The sequence below is a fragment of the Rhinopithecus roxellana genome, chromosome 2, assembly GCF_007565055.1.
Source record: "Rhinopithecus roxellana isolate Shanxi Qingling chromosome 2, ASM756505v1, whole genome shotgun sequence".
Classification (NCBI taxonomy): Eukaryota; Metazoa; Chordata; class Mammalia; order Primates; family Cercopithecidae; genus Rhinopithecus; species Rhinopithecus roxellana.
Window position 1 is genome coordinate 78,125,757 of NC_044550.1, and position 21,954 is coordinate 78,147,710.

General features: G+C 37.6%; 1 protein-coding gene and 1 pseudogene across 3 annotated transcripts; both read left to right on the top strand.

The window, feature by feature from the left end:
* The first annotated feature begins 243 nt into the window (after positions 1-243).
* ZNF330 (zinc finger protein 330) lies at positions 244-13,719 on the top strand. 3 transcript variants are annotated; one of them, XM_010355928.2, is made up of 10 exons: positions 244-267; positions 1,970-2,095; positions 4,016-4,035; positions 4,136-4,206; positions 6,300-6,379; positions 8,583-8,709; positions 9,179-9,283; positions 10,453-10,499; positions 11,532-11,649; positions 12,731-13,716. In XM_010355928.2, exons 2-10 carry the CDS (start codon positions 1,976-1,978, stop codon positions 13,003-13,005), a joined length of 963 nt encoding a protein of 320 aa, XP_010354230.1. In that variant the 5' UTR covers positions 244-267; positions 1,970-1,975; the 3' UTR covers positions 13,006-13,716. The 3 variants fall into 3 exon arrangements, with proteins under 3 accessions (XP_010354230.1, XP_010354228.1, XP_010354229.1); XM_010355926.1 differs by lacking the exon at positions 244-267 and adding an exon at positions 495-717 and having other exon boundaries at positions 12,731-13,719; XM_010355927.2 differs by lacking the exon at positions 244-267 and adding an exon at positions 952-1,083.
* Positions 13,720-21,158: 7,439 nt separating this feature from the next.
* On the top strand, positions 21,159-21,630 carry LOC104656330 (annotated as a pseudogene).
* Positions 21,631-21,954: the final 324 nt, after the last annotated feature.

Sequence of the window (21,954 nt, forward strand, 5' to 3'; positions counted from 1 at the left end):
GGATCATCAGGTTTCAGTTAAAAGCAGGCAGAGCACACATTAGAGGCAGAGAATGTGGGATGATTTGTTCACAAAGGAATGGAATCCAGAGGGCATAACAGAAATAAGAGACAGGGGAGGCTAGTGCTGAAGGTCATCAGGCAACTGAAAGCACAGCTTAGCGCAGTAACCAAGAAAAGGTGGGATGTGACACACGGCAGTTGAAAGGTTTCCAACAGAAGTAAGCATGAATTTGCTGTTTGAGTCAATTGATCCAGTACCAAATCTGTGAGTTCATTTTCCTCTTCCTTTTAGATTTCTCCTTTTTCTAAAACAGTAAAACTGAGGGGGCCTTCCCCGGCTTTCCCTCCTTCTGCTTCCCTATTTTCCCTCGCATTCCCTGCCTTTTCCTAAGATCCTTTGCTTAGGAATAGGGCATTGGCCCCCGCACGTGTGGGCGGGGAAGGGGCGGAGCGAACAGAAGTGGGCGGGCCCCTTCCTGTGACGTCAGCCGTAAGGACGCTGCTGTCGTAAAAGGACGTCCGGTCCGTCTCCTAGTGTCCGGAACCGGCTGTCAGCCTGCCTGGCTGTTAGTGCCTTCTTTCCCGGAGTCCTGGTCCACGAGTTAGATTTACTGCTGTCGCGGGCGGGCCTCACGCCATTTCCTGTCCTTCGGCCCCCTGACTGTGTCCGGCCTCCCGGTGAAAGTGAGCTAGGTTTGCCCGGAGCGCGCACGAGGTAGGGTGTCCCTCGGGCGGGTGACAGTTGCGGGTCCCCAAGCCGCCTGGCGCCTCCGCCGCTTCTCCCCTGGATGCCCCTCCGCCCCACTGGGTTCTCCAGCTCCAGGCTGGACTCCTAAAGCCGCAGTGCCACGTGCCTATTTCCTCACTTGGTGACACGCGCAGTGCCCTCAAGAAGTTGGAGTGTTACCGGAAAAGGGCTTGAACCCATATAAGTCTGAGAAGAAGATTCACTCTTTTGAGCGTGCAGAACAAAACTGGAGGGGGAAAAAAAATGAGATTTAACTTTATCCGAGGATTCAAAGGATATCTCTGAGGACGCAGAAAGTTCATCCGCATGATCACCTCGTGATTATTTTCTGAGGTTCTTTGGCCAGGGCAGCACGCCCTCTAGATTTTGTCATTTTACATACTGGAATGGTGACTTAGTGGTCTGGGCGTTACGTTACCGAAGTAACCACCTATTAAATCTGGCTATTTTTCAGTTGCTACCATACTGCTTACTACCTGTGTGTTTTTTTTTTTTTTAATTGAGCATTCAGTTCAGAAAACTTCAGTTTAGAAAAATCTTGTATTTCAACTAAATGATGAAAATTAAACATACTCTTAGACATAAATTTGAACCCCGTTAAAATTACATGCTCACTGCGTGTAGAGGGAAGAGCATTTGTTAAAGAGTCAAAGCAACTAATACCTTAAATGTCTTCGGAATGTTTTGACTTTGTAGTTAATAGTGTTATTTGTTGACAGATGTTTTGTTTACATATTACATAGGAAAAATTAGACTTGTTTTACTTAAGGTGTTGGCAGCGTCAGGTCATCTGAATATATGGCTCAAAAAGGTGATATAAACTGGGTAAATGATGCTCTTTTTAATTTTTTTTTTTTTTTTTTGCTAATGAGATACATGATTCATTTGTTTTAATGAGGTGCAGAATACTTTATTATTGGAGAAACTTTTTTCTTAGTGGGAAAAGAAAACCAGTTTGTCTTTTCGGGTAAATTTTTTTGACGTTTACATTTTTAGAATCGTAAGTGCTAATAAATGCCTTATTTTAAGGGTCACCCGCTTCATTTGGAATAATACGTGCTTAACATTTCATAAGGCTTAGAATGTGCTTAGTTATCAAAAGGATAGAGTTTAACATTTAACAAGAATAAGAATACTTTGTTATACTATTTCTTAGTTTATTAAAATAGTAAATGCAGTCAGTCAATTACATCTTTTCTGTTCTCTTGTGTCAAAATAGGGGAAAATGCCTAAAAAAAAGACTGGTGCAAGGAAGAAGGCTGAGAACCGCCGAGAACGTGAAAAACAACTAAGAGCATCAAGAAGCACTATAGATTTGGCCAAACATCCATGTAATGCTTCAATGGTATTAGCTTTTTTTCGTATCAGTTGATAGTTGAAAAAACCATATACTATTTTATCTGAAGTACACCTGAATAAAATTTTAGTGAAGACAGTGTTTTTGCATATATTTTGTTACTGAATTTAGTATCTCTGGCTCGTCCGTTGATTTCAGTGAGTAGCAGTGATTCTTGTTGGATTTTATATTATTTATAAAACCTAGTGTATTACTTCACATACTGTTGGTGATAAAGGTAGATACTGGACAAGAATAGGTAATAGAAACTTTCATTTTCCAGTTTCTTTAATGCCTCAATTTGTCTTATTAGTTGAGTTTTCATCATATTTTCTTAGCAATTCTTTCCTTTCTCTTTTCTGAACTTCCTACTTAACGTCTGTTGGCTTCCTGTTCTATTACCTTATCTGCCTGTGCTAAGTGGGTTAGTCCTGATAATTTCTGGGCTGCTTTGAATGGTTGCTGCTTTTGAAATATGCTTTTTGAAATGCGTGAAAAAGCAAACAATTATGTCATCATTTCCTCTTTGCTTTCATTGACTGTAGAGTTATTCCAGTTCTCCCTATTTCTACTCCTTTCTTTGTTTTTCTTTTCCCACTGTTTCTTTTTTTCCCTTCTTCCTTTTGTTTTGTCAAACACATATGAATTGTTTAATGTAGCTTAATTTAGCGAACGTTTCTTGTGCATCTACTCTGTGCCAGGTGTTACTTCAGACACTGTGGATGGTGATACATAGATGAATTACATGGTCCCTATTTCCAGAAGTTTATAGCTCATTTATGTTGTATATTAGGATTTGTTTGTTTATAAATGACAGAAATCTAACTTAAATTAACCTTAGGGAAAAATAGTTTATTGAATAGATAATGGAATAACTCATATTGCTGGGAAGGGGAAGGATATACCTGGTTCTCAGGGACAATCGGAACCTGGAACAACTTGTAGTTCTATCTTTTGCTTTTGTTTCTTCTTCCTTATTAGTTCCATTTTTTCATGTTGTTTTACTCCATTTGTTTGGTTTCATAGTTGCAGGTAGCTTGCATGTCTCACATCACATATCGTTCCTCAGAGAAGGAAAGAACTCTGAAAGGCTGGACTTGACCCAGTGCCTGTCCCAGGACTAACATTTATTGGGGTTGGTTGGGAGAGGCCAGATTACATAGCACAGATGTGGCAGTGAGGCTCTCTTCTGTATGTAAGAGTCCTTTCCAGAGAAGAGTGGTGTTAAGCAGACAAAACAATAAATGACTGGCATGCCTAAATATATATAATGACAGCTAGATTTTGGAAGTGCTTCAATAAAGGTACAATGTACTTATTAGGACTAAGAGGTGATAAAGTTAACTATGTGTGGAAGGGGTACAGTTCACAGAGGAGGTGGGATTTTCACCAGAACTTTCAACAGGTAATAGGCACTTTTCAGGGAAAAGTATTAGAATAAGTAAAGACATGGAGAAGAGAGAATATAAGACATATTTGGGGAATGGCTGACCATTAGTGACTTGAGTCTAAAAAGAGTAGGCCAACAAGGTTTGGAAAGTGGTTAAGGGCCAGATTGTGGAGAGCTTTTAAAACCATGTTTAGGACTCTGGATTTTCTGTGAACTTTATTATTTTGTATTCTCTCCTGTTTCTTATGTTCATTCTGTGGTATTTTATTCCTTACAAACAACTGAAAAATAAACTACCAATGTATTTAGACTCCTTCGTGATAATGCCACTTCTTCCTCTGGAATCTACCCAGACTATCTCTCTCTTGCATACCTTTGTTATTTAAGCATGGGTAGATGCTTGTATACATGGGTGGAGTTGGAGCTTTAGTGTAGTGTCACTTAAATTTTAACCTGAAAAGCAGGTTATTCTTTGTAATACAAGTAAATTTGCAGTTTTCAGTCTCCAGAAAAATTAATGTGATATTTTTATGTTACAGGAATGTGACAAGTGTCAGAGGTAAATTTTATTTCTTTTTCTATCTACCTTTAATAAAATTGTCCCTCTGACCTTTTCTTTGACGTTGACCATATTTTAAAATTTTATTTTACATGACAAGGCGGCAGAAGAATAGAGCATTTTGCTACTTTTGTAATTCTGTACAGAAGTTACCAATTTGTGCACAGTGTGGTAAGTAAGTAATAACTAAGGACCTATGCTTTTTATCAACTGGTAGTTCATCAATTTGAACTTGGGTGTGTTTGTTGCTATCGGTTACAGTGCTTGCAATTGGTTATAATGTTATGCCTTACCATTAACAAAATAACAAAATGTGTTATGTTGCCTACCAAAAAACTATCAAGTCTTGATTTTGTCTCTTTGATGTAATGCTGGAAAATAATTAAGGTACAATTTAGATATAGGTTATCAATAAGTTTTTTTAAACAATAAAAGATCAGATTTTAGACATAACATTTGGTGATCCTGAACTTTTAGTTATACTACCTTAGTCTTGTCAGTATCTATTTGTTTACTTATCTACATTTTGGTTCCTGCTGATATTACCTGCAGTGTGTTAGACCATTGGGAATAATTTTATTCCACATTTACCTGGTACTTATTTTGTGATCAGTAGTTTTTGAGTTTGATGCTTACCATATGATTCATGAGTTTCCTCACATGTATTCCCAAGTTACTGAAATCAAGTTCCTAAGTCATGTGCCCAATTCTTAAGTATAGGTGGAGACTTGTACCCTGAAATGATTATTCAAAATAAAACTCAATGTTAGCAAGATGGGTATTTCCCAAATAGTCTTCCACAGACTACCTGAAATATTAATGGATAATTCTTGAAAAGTGTATATGGATATACATTTGAGAAATATTGCATGCATCCTCCTCTCATTCTCATCTGGGAGATTTCTATTATATATTTTTATGTTAGAAGTTCTGAAGACTTGTAATAAAGAAACCGTTAACTTTATTACTCTAGATTTACATCCCTCCCCAACTTTTGATGAACAAGTATCACTTTTATTTATGAGATAATAATTTCAGGTAGAACAATTTGGGATATGCCTCATTTAAATGTGTTTATATATAATAATATTCCAGAAAGTTAGTAGTGTTTAGGGCTATATCCCTGAATATTTCTAGTGTAGTTCTAGATTTCAAAGAAGATACGTTTTCAATTCTACAATTAATGAAAAAGAGAAAACTGGCCTATATGGAACACTGATGGTAGTTTTTATAGCCTTGTTTCACAAAACGTAATGAATGTAGAGTGAGAAAATAGATTTTGTGGAAGATTAAGAGGTAAGTTCTTGCTAGGACTTACCCATATTTTCAGTGTCTTTGGGCTTAAATTTTGTAGTGCTGTTGGATGGATGCATTTCTCATTTACTGACTCTTAGTGCTGGACCTGGAACAGTTGGGTAGCTGCTGCCTCTCATTTCCGGTTACCCTTCCCATTTCCTATTGTCTAACTTTGTTCCTTAGGAAATCAAGATAATGGAAAATGGTTTCTTTTGTGTTCCATTTTGTGGAGTCTCAGATGGATGATTAATGTCATCATTAATTCTCACGTAATATCTGATAAGCAAATTTCCTGATAGTGTTTTGGGTTGGTAATTTAATTTGCTTCTAGATCAGAGGTTTAGTGGTTGTGTGGTGATTTGATTTGTAGCTGTATCACCGTATCGTTTATTGTGCTTATTTGGGCACTATTTCAAAATTTTGCTGGGAAAATGTTTAACTGGGGGCTTTCTTGTACATTTTTATGTTTGGATAAAATTACATTAACTCGATAAGTTACATAATCATTTGGTTTGGTTTGAGGTGTTCTGTGGAAAGAAATGATAACTTCAAACCACAATTTTTATTGTGAATTATAAAATGTAAAATTTATTATAAAAAGCATTCCTTTAAAAATATTTTGAATAATCTGAAGATTCATATGTTTTTAAACTGTTAAAATGATCATTAGATTACAAAGCATAACCTGTGATTTCTAATTTAGTAAAAACAAATTAGCACATATATTGTTGTATAGTTCATTTTACAGATTTATTAGTAAATTTGAAATCTGAAAAGTCTGATTCGAGTAATGAAGTCTCAGTTACATCCATTTTCTCTTTTTAGTTATGTAAGCAGTAAATACTGATTCAATTCCATTAGTTTTTAAATTATTTCCTCAGGAACTTGGGCTGGATAAAAGAGGAGTTCGTGAGTACTGGTATGTATTCCTTTGCAAGACTAACAGTGCAAATGTTTTTCTTCATTAGGGAAAACAAAGTGCATGATGAAGTCTTCAGACTGTGTCATAAAGCATGCTGGTGTATACAGTACTGGCCTTGCAATGGTGGTAAGCTTCTTATTATCTCTTAGACTAGTACGTTTTCAAAGATAAGAAAAAGTCATTCTGATCAATGGTTATTTTTTTCTAAATATCACTGCTTTGTCCCTTGTTTCAATCAATTTCTAGTTATCTGGATTATCAGTGGCATGCTTTTGGTATGATTTTCCCTTAGTACCCACTTGTTTCTAGCTGCTTCTTTCTTTCTTATTAGGAAACATACAAGGCATGGAAACTTTTCATGCTGATCTAAACAGAATTTCATTTATCAGTGGTACCTTTCTAATATCTCTTAACCAGACTTCACAAAACAGTATTTAGTGTACTGAAAGCCCTGCTTAACCACTGTTTAAGCCTTTGCTTAAATAAGCAACCTAGTTCTAAAGGAACTTAGGATAATAGTGTTCTTTAAAACTTTACATTTCAAAAAAGTGTATATATTTAACATAACTCTTCATTACATACAGGATTTTTTTTAAAGTAAATTCAGCTTTTTGAATAATAAAAACAATTAGATTATGTGATGTATTTTGCTCTTTTTACTAAAACATATTTTTCTTTTAAATATGAGGTAACCAGTTTTACTGTATTGTTGTATATTTTTATGTTCAAATAAAATTTTGTTCAAATTGTAGTCCATGAGGAAAATGATACTATATTTATGTCAAATGGAATATTTATGGTAAATTTCCAAGAGCATGTAAACTTCTATTATGAGGCAGACCTATGATATATTTCATATGTGCATATATTATAGAAGCAAGGAGCGAGAATTATCTTGTGAATTGCTATTTATTTTAAATATAGGATTGTCAATGTTATCTTTGTTCAAAAACCCTTTCAGTCTTCCTTGGTAACTTAAGTTCAGTCAAATTTGTTTTTTAAAATCACCTTGTGTTTTGAATGTGAATAATTTCTTCTTAAAGAAAACATTTAAGTAGAGTCATATATGATTAGTTGTAAATTCTAGAAAAGTGATTTTCTGGATATCTTATATTCGCCTCCTCAGATTCCCCCTGAGAACAGCAGGAGAATAAGATCTGGGTGTTTATTCCTTCATCTCACTCCCTACCAGGTTATCCTGGTTTGGTTTTGTCTTTTCTCTAAGGAGCACAGTTCCTCTCTATATGGTCAGGTAGTCCTCTCCTGTTTGTCCTAAGTTCTTCCCTGTCCTCTGTAAATTATCTCTATTAAAACTCTTCTGGATTACCTAGTTTGAGAGTACTGTCTCTTTTTTGCAAGAACTCTGACTGATCCAAGAGAGATAGTTGATGATTTGCTAGCTATACTGATAACCCATTTTTGCAAGTCAAAAAATATTCTCCTATTTGTTGTTTACTACATGTGTTTCAGAGTCTTGAATAATAGAATACTGAATTGAGATTCTGAAATCCTGGTTTTGAGTCTCACCTCACCTGTGATCCAACTCTGGGACTTGGATTTATTCTTGGGCCCCATGCTTTTCCTTTATAAAGGAAAGATTGTCTGACCCTACTCTCTTAAGATTCTAGCTTTTAATATTCAGTAGGTGTCAGTGTTTTATCGAAACACATATCGTTATTGTCTTTTCTTGATACGGGATTGGAGAATCTTACCCTGTATTTTAGTTCCATATATTTTACTTTAAAGTTTTTCCACAAAGAAGTGTAATTATTATTAAAACATAAGTTTCCATAAGAGAAAAAAAGAAGCTGGCAGAAGTTTCATATTTCTCAGTAATTCTAGAAAAGCTATGCAATTATTTTATTAGAAAAGCTATGCAATTATTTTATAAGTTATATAGATAAGAAGGTGTTTTAAAAATCAGAAATGGTAGTATTTAAAAATTCAATTTAGTTACAGGAATTATTGTAGACAAGAAAGCTTAAACTGTTGTCTTCTCCAAAGTCCATTTGAATTAAATTCATTTTGAGGAAAACACTTCCAACTCTGACTTAATTAAATAATATTAGGGTAAGTGTACAGTTTACCTTTTTTTCTTTTGATACATAACTGAGTTTTGTATATTGTGGGTAGCTGTTAAGAAGTTTTTCAGAGAACCCTTTTTAATTTTGGCTTAGAGTGAGTAGTAAAATTTTTAAATGAAGCTACCTGCTATAATTGAGGGTTGATAAATTGCTAAATGTATACAGTTTTTATGGTTGCCCTGGTTAAGCAATGGTTGCAGGTGTTCAGGTGATAATGATTATGTATTCTTGTTCCTTGGTTACAGGGTGCAATATGTGACTTCTGTGAAGCTTGGGTTTGCCATGGTAGGAAATGTCTCAGTACACATGCCTGTGCCTGCCCTCTTACCGATGCTGAGTGTGTTGAATGTGAACGAGGCGTGTGGGACCATGGTGAGTCATTGGACACAAGTAATGAGCTTCGTTATAGGTGAAGGTTGACTTGGAAACATTTTGCATGCTGTTTTTGAGATTTTTTTCAGGATACTGTCAATCCTAACTACTGGTACTGTTTAGATTATCAGCGTAGTTAGAGAAGGTATCTATACTATCAGTTATTGTCAATGCTAGTATTGTTTACCCAAACGTGGAGGGGAGTTGGGGTGGAGCAGGTAGTCTCTTTGAGCATTGTGAGTGTTATATGAGTAGCTAGTGGATAGTAAGAGCCCCCTTTTTTCAGTTTCAGTTTAGTTTCAAGGACTTCCAACAGTTTGCATTTTAGCTTTTATCAGAATAAAAATGGCTGAACAATTTTGGTGTACCTCCACAGTAACTTGCCATCTCTTCTAAGCAGTTTTATAGATAGGAGTTTTTCTTAATTAAAGTTTATCTTATTTACATTTGTGTTTTTTTAATCCAATAGGAGGCAGAATATTCAGTTGTTCTTTTTGCCATAACTTTCTTTGTGAAGATGATCAATTTGAGCATCAAGCCAGCTGCCAGGTTTTAGAGGCAGAAACATTTAAATGTAAGTTTTTAAATATTAGATGTTCTTTATACCCAAGATTCTGAATAGTGTAAGTATTAATCTTAATGAAAAAGGAATCAAGTTTTTTTATACTGCTTCTCACGAACTGTAATTTAACTCAATCTTTATTTTCTGTTTCTAGAAAACACTCAGAACAGTCAGAATATAGTTGTAAATTTTTCAGCAGGGATGCCAGTGGCATATTGATTGGGCCAGTTCTTCATTTTGTAGGCTTGATTTGATTAGGCATTGCAGAACTTACACCTTTCCTGGTTCAGACTGCCACATGCCACTTTTACCTTCAAATTATTGTAAAAACCAAACCTCACCCTTCTTCCTTCCCATTTCCAAATGCCCTCCAGTAAGAGATACCACCCTGTTTGTTTCTGCGAGTTGGTTGCAGTGATTCTTAGACAGGACTGTATATCAAAAATGCCTGTGGAGGTTTTAAAAATAATGTGGATGCCCAGGTCTCATCCCTGGAGATTCTTTTAAGTCTGTGGTGGGTGCCAGGCACCTGTATTTAACCTGTACACAAAATTCTCATGTATTTTCCAGTTGAGAGCCAGCATTACTGACTGGGATAATAGTATCAACTTTACAGATAGTTTCTTTCTTGGAAGGTTCATTGAAATGAGACTCCATATAAAACAATAGTATGTAGTACTTGGCATTTAAAAAGCCCTTTTTAAATAGTAGTTACTTTCTAAGAAAAAGACTGAAATTCCCCAGGTATTCTCTTCCTTTAATTTGGTTCTTGTTCTGGTATGAAATCCTAATTCTTATACTTATTTATAAATTTAAAGTAGATAAGTCATCTCTGTGATATACATACAACATACATACTACACACACACAATATATGTGTATGCATGTGTATATAATTCTTGCAATATTTATATATAAAATTCTCAAAGATTAAGAGAGCATCTTGAAGTATATATCATTCTTGAGCCTTTTTCAGCCTTTTGCAGAATGTATAATAATACATTTAATTACTTTATTTGCAGCATGGGAGCTTTGTGTGTTTTATAACATTCGAACCCAAAAGACAGGCAGCTGTCTATAAGGCCGTATTTCCATTGCAAGCTTTTAGTGATTTGATAAAAGACAAAGGAAAATTCTAAGAACCAAATAACGGGATTTTAAGATTAATCTCTTTCCCACAGGTGTTTCATGCAATCGGCTTGGTCAGCACTCATGTCTCCGTTGTAAGGTATACCTATGCATTTTTTCTTTTTAGATTTTGTTTTTAATCTCTATACCCCTCCACCAGTCCTTGGATTATATGTAGCTATAATGAATTTATAAGAGACCTTAAAATTATATAGTTTAATTCTTTTATTTTTGAGATTATGGAATTGAAGTTGAGAAGGCTTACATGACTTTCCAGTGGTCATCTAGTCACCTTGTAGTAGAGTTGCGACTAGTGCACATTTCTGGAATCCTGGCTCTGTGTTTTTAATGGAGAACATTCTGACCAAGGTGATGAGAGTCTATTTTAATTAATGTCAAAATGTACCTGCTTAGAAGAGTTTGGGTAAAGATTTCCAAATTTTTCTGTGTCCTTAGGCCTAGTCTCTAGCATTTGTTCATCAAAGATTACTAAACAGATGTAGCCAATGCCCTTCCTTTCAGAAGCATTTCTCTAGTTCTTATATTTCTAACCCTATGTCTTATTTATCTGTTCTAGTTTTACCAAATGGCGTTCAGGCGTTGTCTATGTTGTTTTCTTTGTCTGGAATGCTTTTCCATCTTTGCTTACCCTATTGCCCTTCCATTCTTCATGTCGCGATTAAGACTTCGTGTCTCTAAGATGCCTTTCCCAAACCCCATGTCTGCTTTAGTGCTCTTCCCTCTGCACTTCCCCTTCAGTGCTTAGTGTCTTGTAATTGCCCTTTCACTGTCTCCATCCCCAGTTAGACCATAGACTGTGTGAGAGTAAATAGCTGTTCACCATTATTTCATTTCATCAGGGGCCTTATGAATACTGAAATATTTTTGAACAGTTAAATGTACTTACATGTCACACTCAATATAGTTAGTCTGCCTTTTGTTAGATCATCGTTCAGAGGAGTCCTGACAAAAATCATTTCTGTTAAAAAAATGAAATGAAAAGTGTGACTGGTCCCAACAAAATTCTTAATCTCACTGCCTTAACAAAGCTATATCTTTGAAGCAATGAATACTGTCTTTTTGTATATTTTTACATTTTTATTTATTTACTTATTTTGTTTCTCCTATGTAGGCTTGTTTCTGTGATGATCATACAAGGAGCAAAGTGTTTAAGCAAGAAAAAGGAAAACAGCCTCCTTGTCCTAAATGTGGGCATGAAACTCAGGAGACTAAGGACCTTAGCATGTCAAGTAAGGCCCTTAAGATACTAAGGAAGTGATTTTTGCTTTCATATTTAGACAAAGTTTATCTTTTTTTTTTTTTTTTTTGGTCTATTTTTCTTATTGCCCCTTCTTATTTGAAAAGGTGAATGTGTTCTTTTAAGCAAGTGAAATTTTACAGCTTAGGAAAATATGTCGGTAAAGTTTTTCAGTTTTACTTAAATATACCAATATTCATTTTGATATTTGGTATTTGCCTTAGTTAATGACAGCAAATACTGAAATTTAAGATAAAGAGTGATTTTTTAATTTTTGTTGAAGCTTCCTTGTTAAATAGTTGAGTAGCTATAATTCCTTAATATTAAAGTGGTGGTAATCTTAAGTACTTAGAAGTCAAATTTATTCTGAAGCTTTCTTAGGCGTGTGGTATTTGAGCACCTATGTTTATTTATGTAATAGCACTGCTATAGGAAATTATTTTGTGGTTTTTATGTAACTTTTTTTGTGAAGTAATAACACTGCTATAAGCATGCTTATAGTAATGCAGCTCCCAATTTTGTTAAAGAGAAATTTGACTCTTAACCAGACATATCAGAATGGAAGCATAATTCTAAGTGACTGACTGCCTTGTTTAATCATAGATGTAGTTGCACAGTGAGGTGAGACTGATGATTTTGCTGATCTTCTGCACTAAACTTTGTGTCACTACTAAGGCAGAAGAAATGACAGGCTTTGTTTTTCAGGGCATCTACATTGTAAAATAGCTGTCTTAAGAAAAATGTACTGATATGAAATCAACTGTAATCTGTGATTTATGTGATTTGAAAATAAACTGTCAGTGACCAAACAGAAGGTGTTTTAGTTTTAAACATGCCTCATTACCTTTGGAGTGGTCTGTTGGTCTAATTTGTTTTCTAGATTTAATGAAATGACATTAATTTTTATTTTTTATGGTGTGTATATAGGCTCAGGTGAAAAAATTAGGAAAATATGACCTATTTTTTCATTTGGGATTAAAGCAGCCAATGAAATTCATGAAATTTTATAGAGGAAGATGAGAATGTAGAGAACTGGAACTAAACAATGCCTTGTACATGTCTGTCTTCTATAGCGCGCTCCCTGAAATTTGGCAGGCAGACTGGAGCTGAAGAGGGAGATGGAGCTTCTGGGTACGATGCCTACTGGAAGAACCTTTCCTCTGATAAGTATGGTGATACCAGCTACCACGATGAGGAGGAGGATGAGTATGAAGCAGAGGATGATGAAGAGGAAGAAGAGGAAGGCAGAAAGGATTCAGACACTGAATCATCAGATTTGTTTACTAATTTGAATTTAGGAAGGACCTATGCTAGTGGCTATGCTCACTATGAGGAACAAGAGAACTAGGGGAGCTGCTTGTCCTCTAGTGGCCGTGTGTGAGAAGAGCAGGAGTGGGTGAATGTGCTTGATGAATTGTGGGTGGATGTTCAAAAGTACCTTAGCCACTTAGCCTTGTGCAGAAGGCTAGTTACATTTAATGGGCCAAGCGATAGGATGTAGCGTTTTTATAGAACTGATAATCAGGCTTACGGCATAAGAAAAATGAATTTCAAATGTAAGATGTTTATTGATCGAACCAATTGAAGTATCATGGATTGGATTGTTACTGATTTAAGTAAAGTAGTATGTTTTGCCAATTAGACACATATATACAGGATAAAGGAATAGGATGGTAATATATTTGTTTGAAATTAAATTACTGTCTTTATTAAAAAATACTGCTTCATTCGTCTGATTTTGTAAAATGTAATGAGTAAAATGAATTACTGTATTTTTCCTTTTATGTCCACAGAATGAAAGTCATGCGTTGTTACATTCTAAATTTTCATTAAATATTCATGTCACCTTGAGTTGTCATGATACGTGTGTTTTAGTATTTGACCTATTCTCTTTCTTCACAATGTATATCCTCAGTGGTACCTATTATTAATGCCTTAAATGTAGTGATAAGGTGACTAGTTAGCCATTTTTTCAGAGATGCAGTATCAGAAATAGTATTATTACAGAAGCTTTACCCAGGACATTTTATTTCTCTTTGAATAAACCTGTTATTTCACTTAAGTACTTTTGATATTATATTTAATTTTTTGTTCTGTATTTTCAGTTTGTTTTGGAAAGCATTCCAATGTTTTTACAAACTGCTTCAGTTTTTGCACATACGGAAATAGGTAGTAGAGACTGTGTGGTATACACTTAACGATAAGCAGCCCAGACCCCATCACTGATGATAGGTGGAGGACAGTCCTGTCACAAGTCCCAGTTGTTACAACTTACACTGGCAGTTAATAGGGATTGGGTAGTTGTAGAAGGAAAGACAATATCTGATTGCCTGACATTTTAGATGTATGGAGAAAACTGTAGCTATAAGGATAACAGGGTTGGATGGCCATTGTCAAGCCATTTTTGTTCTATAGAGGCATACTTAACAGCCAAGGACAGTAACAGGCGATGGAAAGCCAGGTGTCAAAGTTAGAGGGCCTGTGGTGGCATATGAAAAAGTGTTTCATCTTTTGCAGTAGGACAGCTTGAAAAAACAGAGGACCAGGCCCGAGACTTAATAGTTTCAAAGGATAAACTTCAAAGACAGTTGCCAGCCAAGGTAAGTCTATTATGCCAACATTGGCAAACTGCTTGGGAAAACCTGTGACCCTGACAAATTAGATGGAGACATCTGAATCGATGGTGCTGGAGATTTTTACTCCCCAGACTCCTGAATTTCTGAGCTTTCAGTCATAGCACACCCCTCCATGTTAAGGGCAAGCACTCCCCGCTTCATTCTCAGGCTGGATGACAATGCAGAGGCTTCTTTCCTCAGGAAACATGCTCCCTTCAAGACTTGTCCTGTCTCCAGGCCATTATAGTTAGTATCTCCAGGCCTAAAATTAGGGTTAAGTGATGATAAAGTTAAGCAAAACTCAGTTGAGGTGCTGGCAGTGAAGTGAGGGGAAACAGACTATACCCCAAAGGAACTGCAAGAATTAGGAAGAGTTGGAGGAATATGCTTGAGGTTGGAATCCGTGCTTAAGAGGATCAAAACATAAAATTAGGGAGGAGTTTGATGGCAGCCCCTATACTGGATCTTTGGATTGCTAAGAGTTAAATTAGAGGGTTTTAATACCCTGGCTAGGATCCTGTGAGATGGTGTGAACTCATTACCAGGATGGCTTCTTGAAGTTTGGAAAAAGTAATGGTCCTTTCTGAGCAAAGTCGAAACACTAGGATTACTGTGACATGGTGGAAGAATGGATTTAAAAGGTTAAGGGAATTGGGTATGTTGGAATGGATTGGAAGATGAGATGATTGTGTGCCGTGGGAAGGCTCAGTGGACACACAATTGAATAGGGCTGTAGAAACCTGCACTGATGATGGGGTATAAGCATCTCTAAAAATATGTGGTAGCTCTCAGTGGGCCATATCAGATAGTAGGAAAAGAAAACAGTTCAGCTTCCTGATGGCAATATATGACAAGATTCTGAAAAATAGTGGCTAAAGTGGCAGTGCCCAACTGCCAAAAGTCAGGGGGTTACAGTTAGTGAGAAAGTGAGAATGGTAGTCAAGGGGTCCTAACCTGCAAAGAGTTATGGAGAAGGCTAATGTATCATAGCACTTTAGGGACAAAACAAATGGGTAGCCAACACGAATACTACTCAGTTTGTCCCATTAGATAAAATTAAGGATGGATTACATGGAAGCTAAGGGTAGTCACCCCAATAGGAAGCTAGCATCCCTTGCTCAATTTCTGGGCCTGAGTCACTTCAGACCTGGAGCTCAGACTGAAGAGGTGGCTGGGACCCAGGAGGAAAGACATGACACCATGGCATCTGTACAAGGTAATGATTCCCTTTGGTGTTTCCTCAAAGGGACCCAGAGCCGTTTGCTCTGGTAATTCTAAGCTTAGGAAAGGGGAAATATAAGGGATTTCAAGGATTGTTGAACACAGAATGTGAATTGATACTGATATTCAGATAGTGTCCCTGTTGCTGCTTTGTAGGGGATGAGGGAGGAGTTGGGTTATACAAGGAGTCCTGGGCAAGTTTAAGCTTACAGTGGTTTCACAGCATGTGTGGAGGGCCACGTGAAGCCTCTGACACTGCCTACCCTTCTGTCTTCTTACTTCAGCCAGATAGTAATACACAATAGTGTCACTTGCAGGATGCAGTACCACCCTTAGGGATCTAAAAGATGCAGAGATGATCATCTCGTCACATCTGTCAATTCACCATTTTGGCCCCTGCAGAAATTTTATGGATCCTAGAAGATGGCGATAGACAAGCTCAACAAAGTACTATCCTTGATTGCAACTGCTATGCTAGATGTGGTATCTTCGTTAGAGCAGATACATGTGGCCCAAGTATATGGAATATCATCTTGGTTCGTGCAAATGCATTCTTCTCTCTCAATAAGAGAAGGGAATCAGAAACAATTTGCATTCACACAGAATGGGCAACAATATATATTTATAGTTTTGTAAACTACACCACTTTATCCTAAAGAACATAGATCTGTTACATAATGACTATGTTGAGGCTGGATGAACAAGTGGCTAGACCATTGAGAACTTGGTAGGAGATGTGTTCCAGAGGGAGGAGATAAAGCTTATGAACTTTCAGTGGATAAACCTTATAAATTTTTTGCCATACTCATAAATTTTTCAGGGTTCCAATGGTGAGGGGCAGTTTGATGCATCTGATCTAAAGTATAAAGCAAATGACAACATGTATTCTCTTACTCTGAGGAAGGAAGCACAATGCCTGGTGAGCCATCCTGAGTTCTGGAGGCAGCATATGTCACACCTGAGGATAGTGTCCCGGCCAGTGTAACAGTTGATGCAAAAGGCTGCCTGTTTTAAGTGGAGCCCCCAGCAGGTAAGAGTTCTGCAGCTGGTCTAGGTTGCAGTGGAAGTAGCCCTGCTTTCTGGGCCATAGAGTGATGCTACTATATTGGAGATATTAGTGATGGGATAAGTTGTGCTGTAGCAAGCCGCAGCAGGAGAGACACCGTGCTCATCTCTGGGTTATAGAGGAAGCTTATGCCATCTGCATTGAGAGACTCATATACTCCCAGAGGCAGACAGAATGGTTTCCAACTTACCAAGGCCTATCTAGTTACCACCACTGCCAAATGTCACCTGTCAGCAGCAGGGGCAACTGCTGCACCCTTGATGGGGTATCATCACTTGGGGAGACAAATCAGAGCAGCCACCCCAGAAAGGCTAGTGGTTCATTATCAGTGGAATAGATCCACATTCTTGGAATAGGCTTACCTTTCCTTCCTGCAGGGCCTCATCCAGCATTGGTACCTGGGGGCTTATGTAATATTTGATTCACTGGCATGAAATCCTACATAATATATGTCAGGCCATGGAATCATCTTTAAAGTAAAGAAGGCTGCAGTAATAGGCCTGTGACCATGGGAGTCACTGTGTCATATAGTGCACCACCCAGAAACTTCCTGCCTGATGATGTGGTGCAGTGGTGTGCTGAAAACACACTGAAGCAGCAGTTCAGAGGCAATACTCTGTAACAATTTCATACCATCCTTCAAGTTACAGATATGCATTGACCCACAGGTATTCCTATTCCAATGTGTTTCCAATAGATAAAGTGCATGTGTGGTAGGTTGAATAGTGTCACTTTAAGGTCATGTTCTTCTGGAATGTCAGAATGTGACCTTATTTGGAAGTAGAGTCTCTGCAGATGTAACTTGCTAAGATGTTAGCTAGTTAGGCTAACATCTTAGGGGTTGGGCTTATATCCAAAGGTTAGGTGGGCTCATATCCAAAGATGATGAGAGGACACACAGACACACAAGAAAGAAAGCCATGAGAAGATGGAGTCAGAGATTGGTGTGATTCATCTGCAAGCCAAGGAATGCTAAGCATTGCCTGCAACCACCAGAAGTGAGAAGAGAAGCATGGAACAGATTATTCCTCAGACCCTCTAAAAGTAATAAACCCTGCCAACACCTTGATATTGAACTTCTGGCCTCCTGAATGGTGAGAGAATACATTTTCTGTTGTTTTAAGTTATCCAGTTTGTGATAATTTGTTATAGCAACCCTAGGAAGCTAATATGCCATGGGAATTAGGGGTGGAAGCAGGAGTTGCCACCACTCCCAGTGATTCACTGGGGAACATTATGCTTCCCATCTCTACACTCCTGGGTTCTGAATGACTAGAATTCTATGTCCTCAAGGGGATACCTTTCTTCATGGGACCCAGTAAATACCACCATTGGATAATAAGCTGTGCCTGCCACCTTGGTATTTGTGACTTTTTATGTCTAGGGACTGTCACTGTCTTGGCAGAGATAAGTGCCTTTCTTCATCAGAAGGAGGTAGGGCTGCTCTTACCTGACGAGGATAGGGAGAATTATAAGTGGAATCCAGCAACTCACTTGAGTTTTCTAGGTGCTCCTTTGCCCACTTGTGACTATACATGAGCATATATGGACATCGCCAACAGCTACAGGCTATGAAGGGCATAGTGACTAGACTCTTCGGGATGAGGGTTTGGGTCATGCCACCAGATAATTACCAAGACTAACAGAGGTGGTAGTTGTCAGGTAACTTTAGGACCTGCCCCAGCTTCAGAGAGCTGCCTTGGCTGAAATCAGATCCTTCCCAAAGCAGACCATGCATCTGGTGACTAAGTGACTGGTCTGGCTAATTTAGCCCAACACGGCCCATCATGACAAATAGCTATGAAGTTACTATCCCTATACAGAATCTAATAGTTGACACTTAAGAATATGGGGGTAAATATGCTTCTTCCTCTGAGTTTTGGTCATGGTTTGGCAAACTCCTTGCTAGAATACTGTAATGATGTATGTAAGGTTGACCTTTATAAGTCACCTACCAGCTTCTGCTCATGCAAAATGTACTAGTCCATTTCCGAAAGTGAATAGACCATATAGCATGCTCGCCTGTGCTTTAGAGAAGGCTAGTTACTTATTTGCCTAATGGGAATAAGTCAAAGAATGAAGTTTAATATATTAATCCCTAATAATATTTTGTGGAAACAGACATAGCACAATGCATAGTACAATCAGGCATATGGAAGCATTTTAAATAAGAAATACAATGTAGATAGAGGCAAGAGCTTTCTTTTTCTTTTCTTTCTTTTTTTTTTTTTTGAGATGGAGTCACAGTCTGTCACCCAAGCTGGAGTGTAGTGGCCTGAACTCCGCTCACTGAAACCTCTGCCTCCGGGGGTCAAGTGATTCTCCTGCCTCAGCCTCCCAAGTAGCTGGGATTACAGGCATGCACCATCACGCCTGGCTAACTTTTATATTTTTAGTAGAGACAAGGTTTTGCCATTTTGGCCAGGCTGGTCCGGAACTCCTGACCTGAGGTGATTTGCCTGCTTTGACCCCCAAAGTGCTGTGATTACAGGCATGAGCCACCACACCTGGCCTGGGCATTTTTGACAAAGAGCTTTGGTGGGAAAGCAAAATAATATGCTAACTGCAATTTGCTGATTTATATAACTCAATTTTGCCACTAAACAGCAGCACTTTTACATTAAATCCAGGTAAAAATTCGGTTAGCATTTGCTACATGCCCATTGTCAAAATACTAGAATACTAGGACAGATGAAAGATTTAAAGGTAAATACAGTATTATGTAAGCTGTTAAAGCTTAAATTTTATTAGAGAAAATAAGACACAATACAAGGTTAATAGTAGCTAACATTTGCTATGTGTTCTCTGTACGGCCCAAGCTGCTTTACCTGCATAGGCGCTTTGAATTCTCACAGCAGAGGTAGGGTACAGTATTTAGCTCCCTGAGCAAGCCAGGCCAGTCTCCTCACCCTGCTCTGTCTAGAGCTGTTCTCATAGCAAACTGCCTGTGCTGCTAATAATGTGATTGTGGAACCAGAGCACTGTTGCTGCTGCTTCTGTCACTACAAACTAAAGGATCTGCTGCAGCAGTGGAGACCACTGCCTCTTGTCACTTGTGGGTATAACCTGATGGCATCTCTGGTCACATGTCCTGGGGCCTTTTTATTGCCACTGAGGTATGACATGCAGTCGGATTTGCTTTTGAGTCCACTTTTGTGTAATGGAGAAGTGCAGGCATAGTAAAGCCTCATGGGAGTGACCTCTAACAAATGGGAAACAGAAATTAGTGGATAAACTTACTCCCTCTTCTCCGCTTTCATAGTAACTTCAAATGTTCTCGCTGAAGACGTCCTGTGAAATCAAGAAATCGGCTTGTCACAGACTCTGGCCATAAAGGACTCTACCCTGTGAGGTTTCTCTCCCCTCTTCACCACTTGGTTTCTCCTTCACTCACTCCTGCTTCTGTGGGACTGCACATTTAATATTTTCTGAGGAAATTGGGCTAACGCAGGTAGAAGTTACCAATACTAGGCTGAATGTGTGCTTAAGAAAAGTACAAAGGAAATGTAGAATGCGAAAAGGTAGAAATAAAAACTGGAGTCACTGTGGAAGGATTTAAGGATATTCTAGGCTGGACACTGATGGCTCATGCCTGTAATCCCGGCACTTTGGGAAGCCGAGGCGGGTGCATCACCCGAGGTCAGGAATTTGAGACCCGCCTGGCCAGCGTGGCAAAACCCCGTCTCTACTAAAAATATAAAAATTAGCCAGGCGTGGTGGTGGGTTCTTGTAATCCCAGCTACTCTGGAGGCTGAGGCAGGAGAATCACTTGAATCCAGGAGTTGGAGGTTTCAGTGAGTCAAGATCGCCTCACTGCACTCCAACCTGGGTGACAGAGAGACAAGAAAAAAAAAAAAAAAAAAAAGAAAAGAAAAAGGATATTCTACATGGGGAGGGACTTCCTAAACAAAGAAAACATTTTTCAAATAAACAAACCTAGAATGTGTTCTTTAAATTAATAAATAATCTTGAAGGTGATTTATATTTTTTGATGAAATTTGTGTTATTCAATATTTTCTTTAGAAGTTGACTTTTGTAGGCGTATGGTAATTTCAGTTCAAAATTGATTTTACTTTGTTAGCTCAGCATCACTGGCTCCAAACGATTCCTAGCTTTCCTACTTAAATGTAGGAATGTTTGAAAAATCAGTATTTATTACATTTGAAGATACTTGTGTATAATTCTAAAAGAATATTTTTCTAAAGTACTCGCAGCACCTTTAGAATAAATTAATCATTTTCCTAACTGATTTCAAAGGAGGAGCAGATATTTTCAATATAAAATTACTGATATGTTTGCATATATTTTACTGATTCATTTTCAATTTTGTGATCAAATACAGCTTCAAGTTCTGGGTTTATCATTTCTTAAATATTGAGATCTTTTCCTAAGCTTCCTCATCTATAAGGAGAGGGTAGTACCTCAGAAGGCTATTTTGATGATTAAATTAGATAAATGCGTCTGAATTCTTTTGTACTATTTTAGGCATAATACATCGTAGCTCATAGTTAAATCTCTGATAGGGCAGAAACCTAGAACTTAGGTGTCACTTCCTTTCAAGCTTGGCGTTTGTTTGGTGGGGTCCCATGTGGGTTCAACATGCGTATCGAGAAGTGTTATTTCTGTTCGGGGCCCATCTACCCTGGACATGGCATGATTGCAAGGTGTTCAGATTTTGCAAATCTAAATGTCATAAAAACTTCAAAAAGAAGCGCAATCCTCACAAAGTTAGGCGAACCAAAGCATTCCGGAAAGCAGCTGGTAAAGAGCTTACAGTGGATAATTCATTGGAATTTGGAAAACGTGGAAATGAACCTATCAAATGCCAGTAAGAGCTATGGAATAAAACTATTGATGCAATGAAGAGAGTTGAAGAGATCAAACAGAAACTCCAAGCTAAATTTATAATGAACAGATTGAAGAAAAATAGCTACAGAAAGTTCAGGATATCAAAGAAGTCAAGCAAAACATCCATCTTATCTGAGTCCCTCTTGCAGGCAAAGGGAAGCAATTGGAAGAGAAAATGGTACAGCAGTTACAAGAGGATGTGGACATGGAAGATGCTCCTTAAAAATCTCTGTAACCATTTCTTTGGTGTACATTTGAAAATGCCCTTTGGATACTTGGAACTACTAAATTATTTTATTTTTTACATAAGGTCACTTAAATGAAAAGTGATTAAAGTACATCTTTCCTACATTGCCATCTACATAACATCAGATATTACAGATGTTAGATTGCATCTAAATGTTAAATCTTCACTGATTGATGTACTTAAGTAAATCACGAAAATTCTGCTTATAACTATAGAAGTGAATTGTGAATGTAAAATGGTTATGCCATTTGGATAATGGCACTAGGCAGCATTTGTACAGTAACTAATGGCAAAAATTCA

Bases quoted from the DNA above. Each gene is read 5' to 3' on its own strand.
- ZNF330 (XM_010355928.2), top strand. From the start codon at position 1,976: ATGCCTAAAAAAAAGACTGGTGCAAGGAAGAAGGCTGAGAACCGCCGA. The intron at 6,380-8,582 runs GTAAGCTTCTTA...CCTTGGTTACAG, and splicing joins GTACTGGCCTTGCAATGGTG to GGTGCAATATGTGACTTCTG. The intron at 10,500-11,531 runs GTATACCTATGC...TCTCCTATGTAG, and splicing joins ACTCATGTCTCCGTTGTAAG to GCTTGTTTCTGTGATGATCA.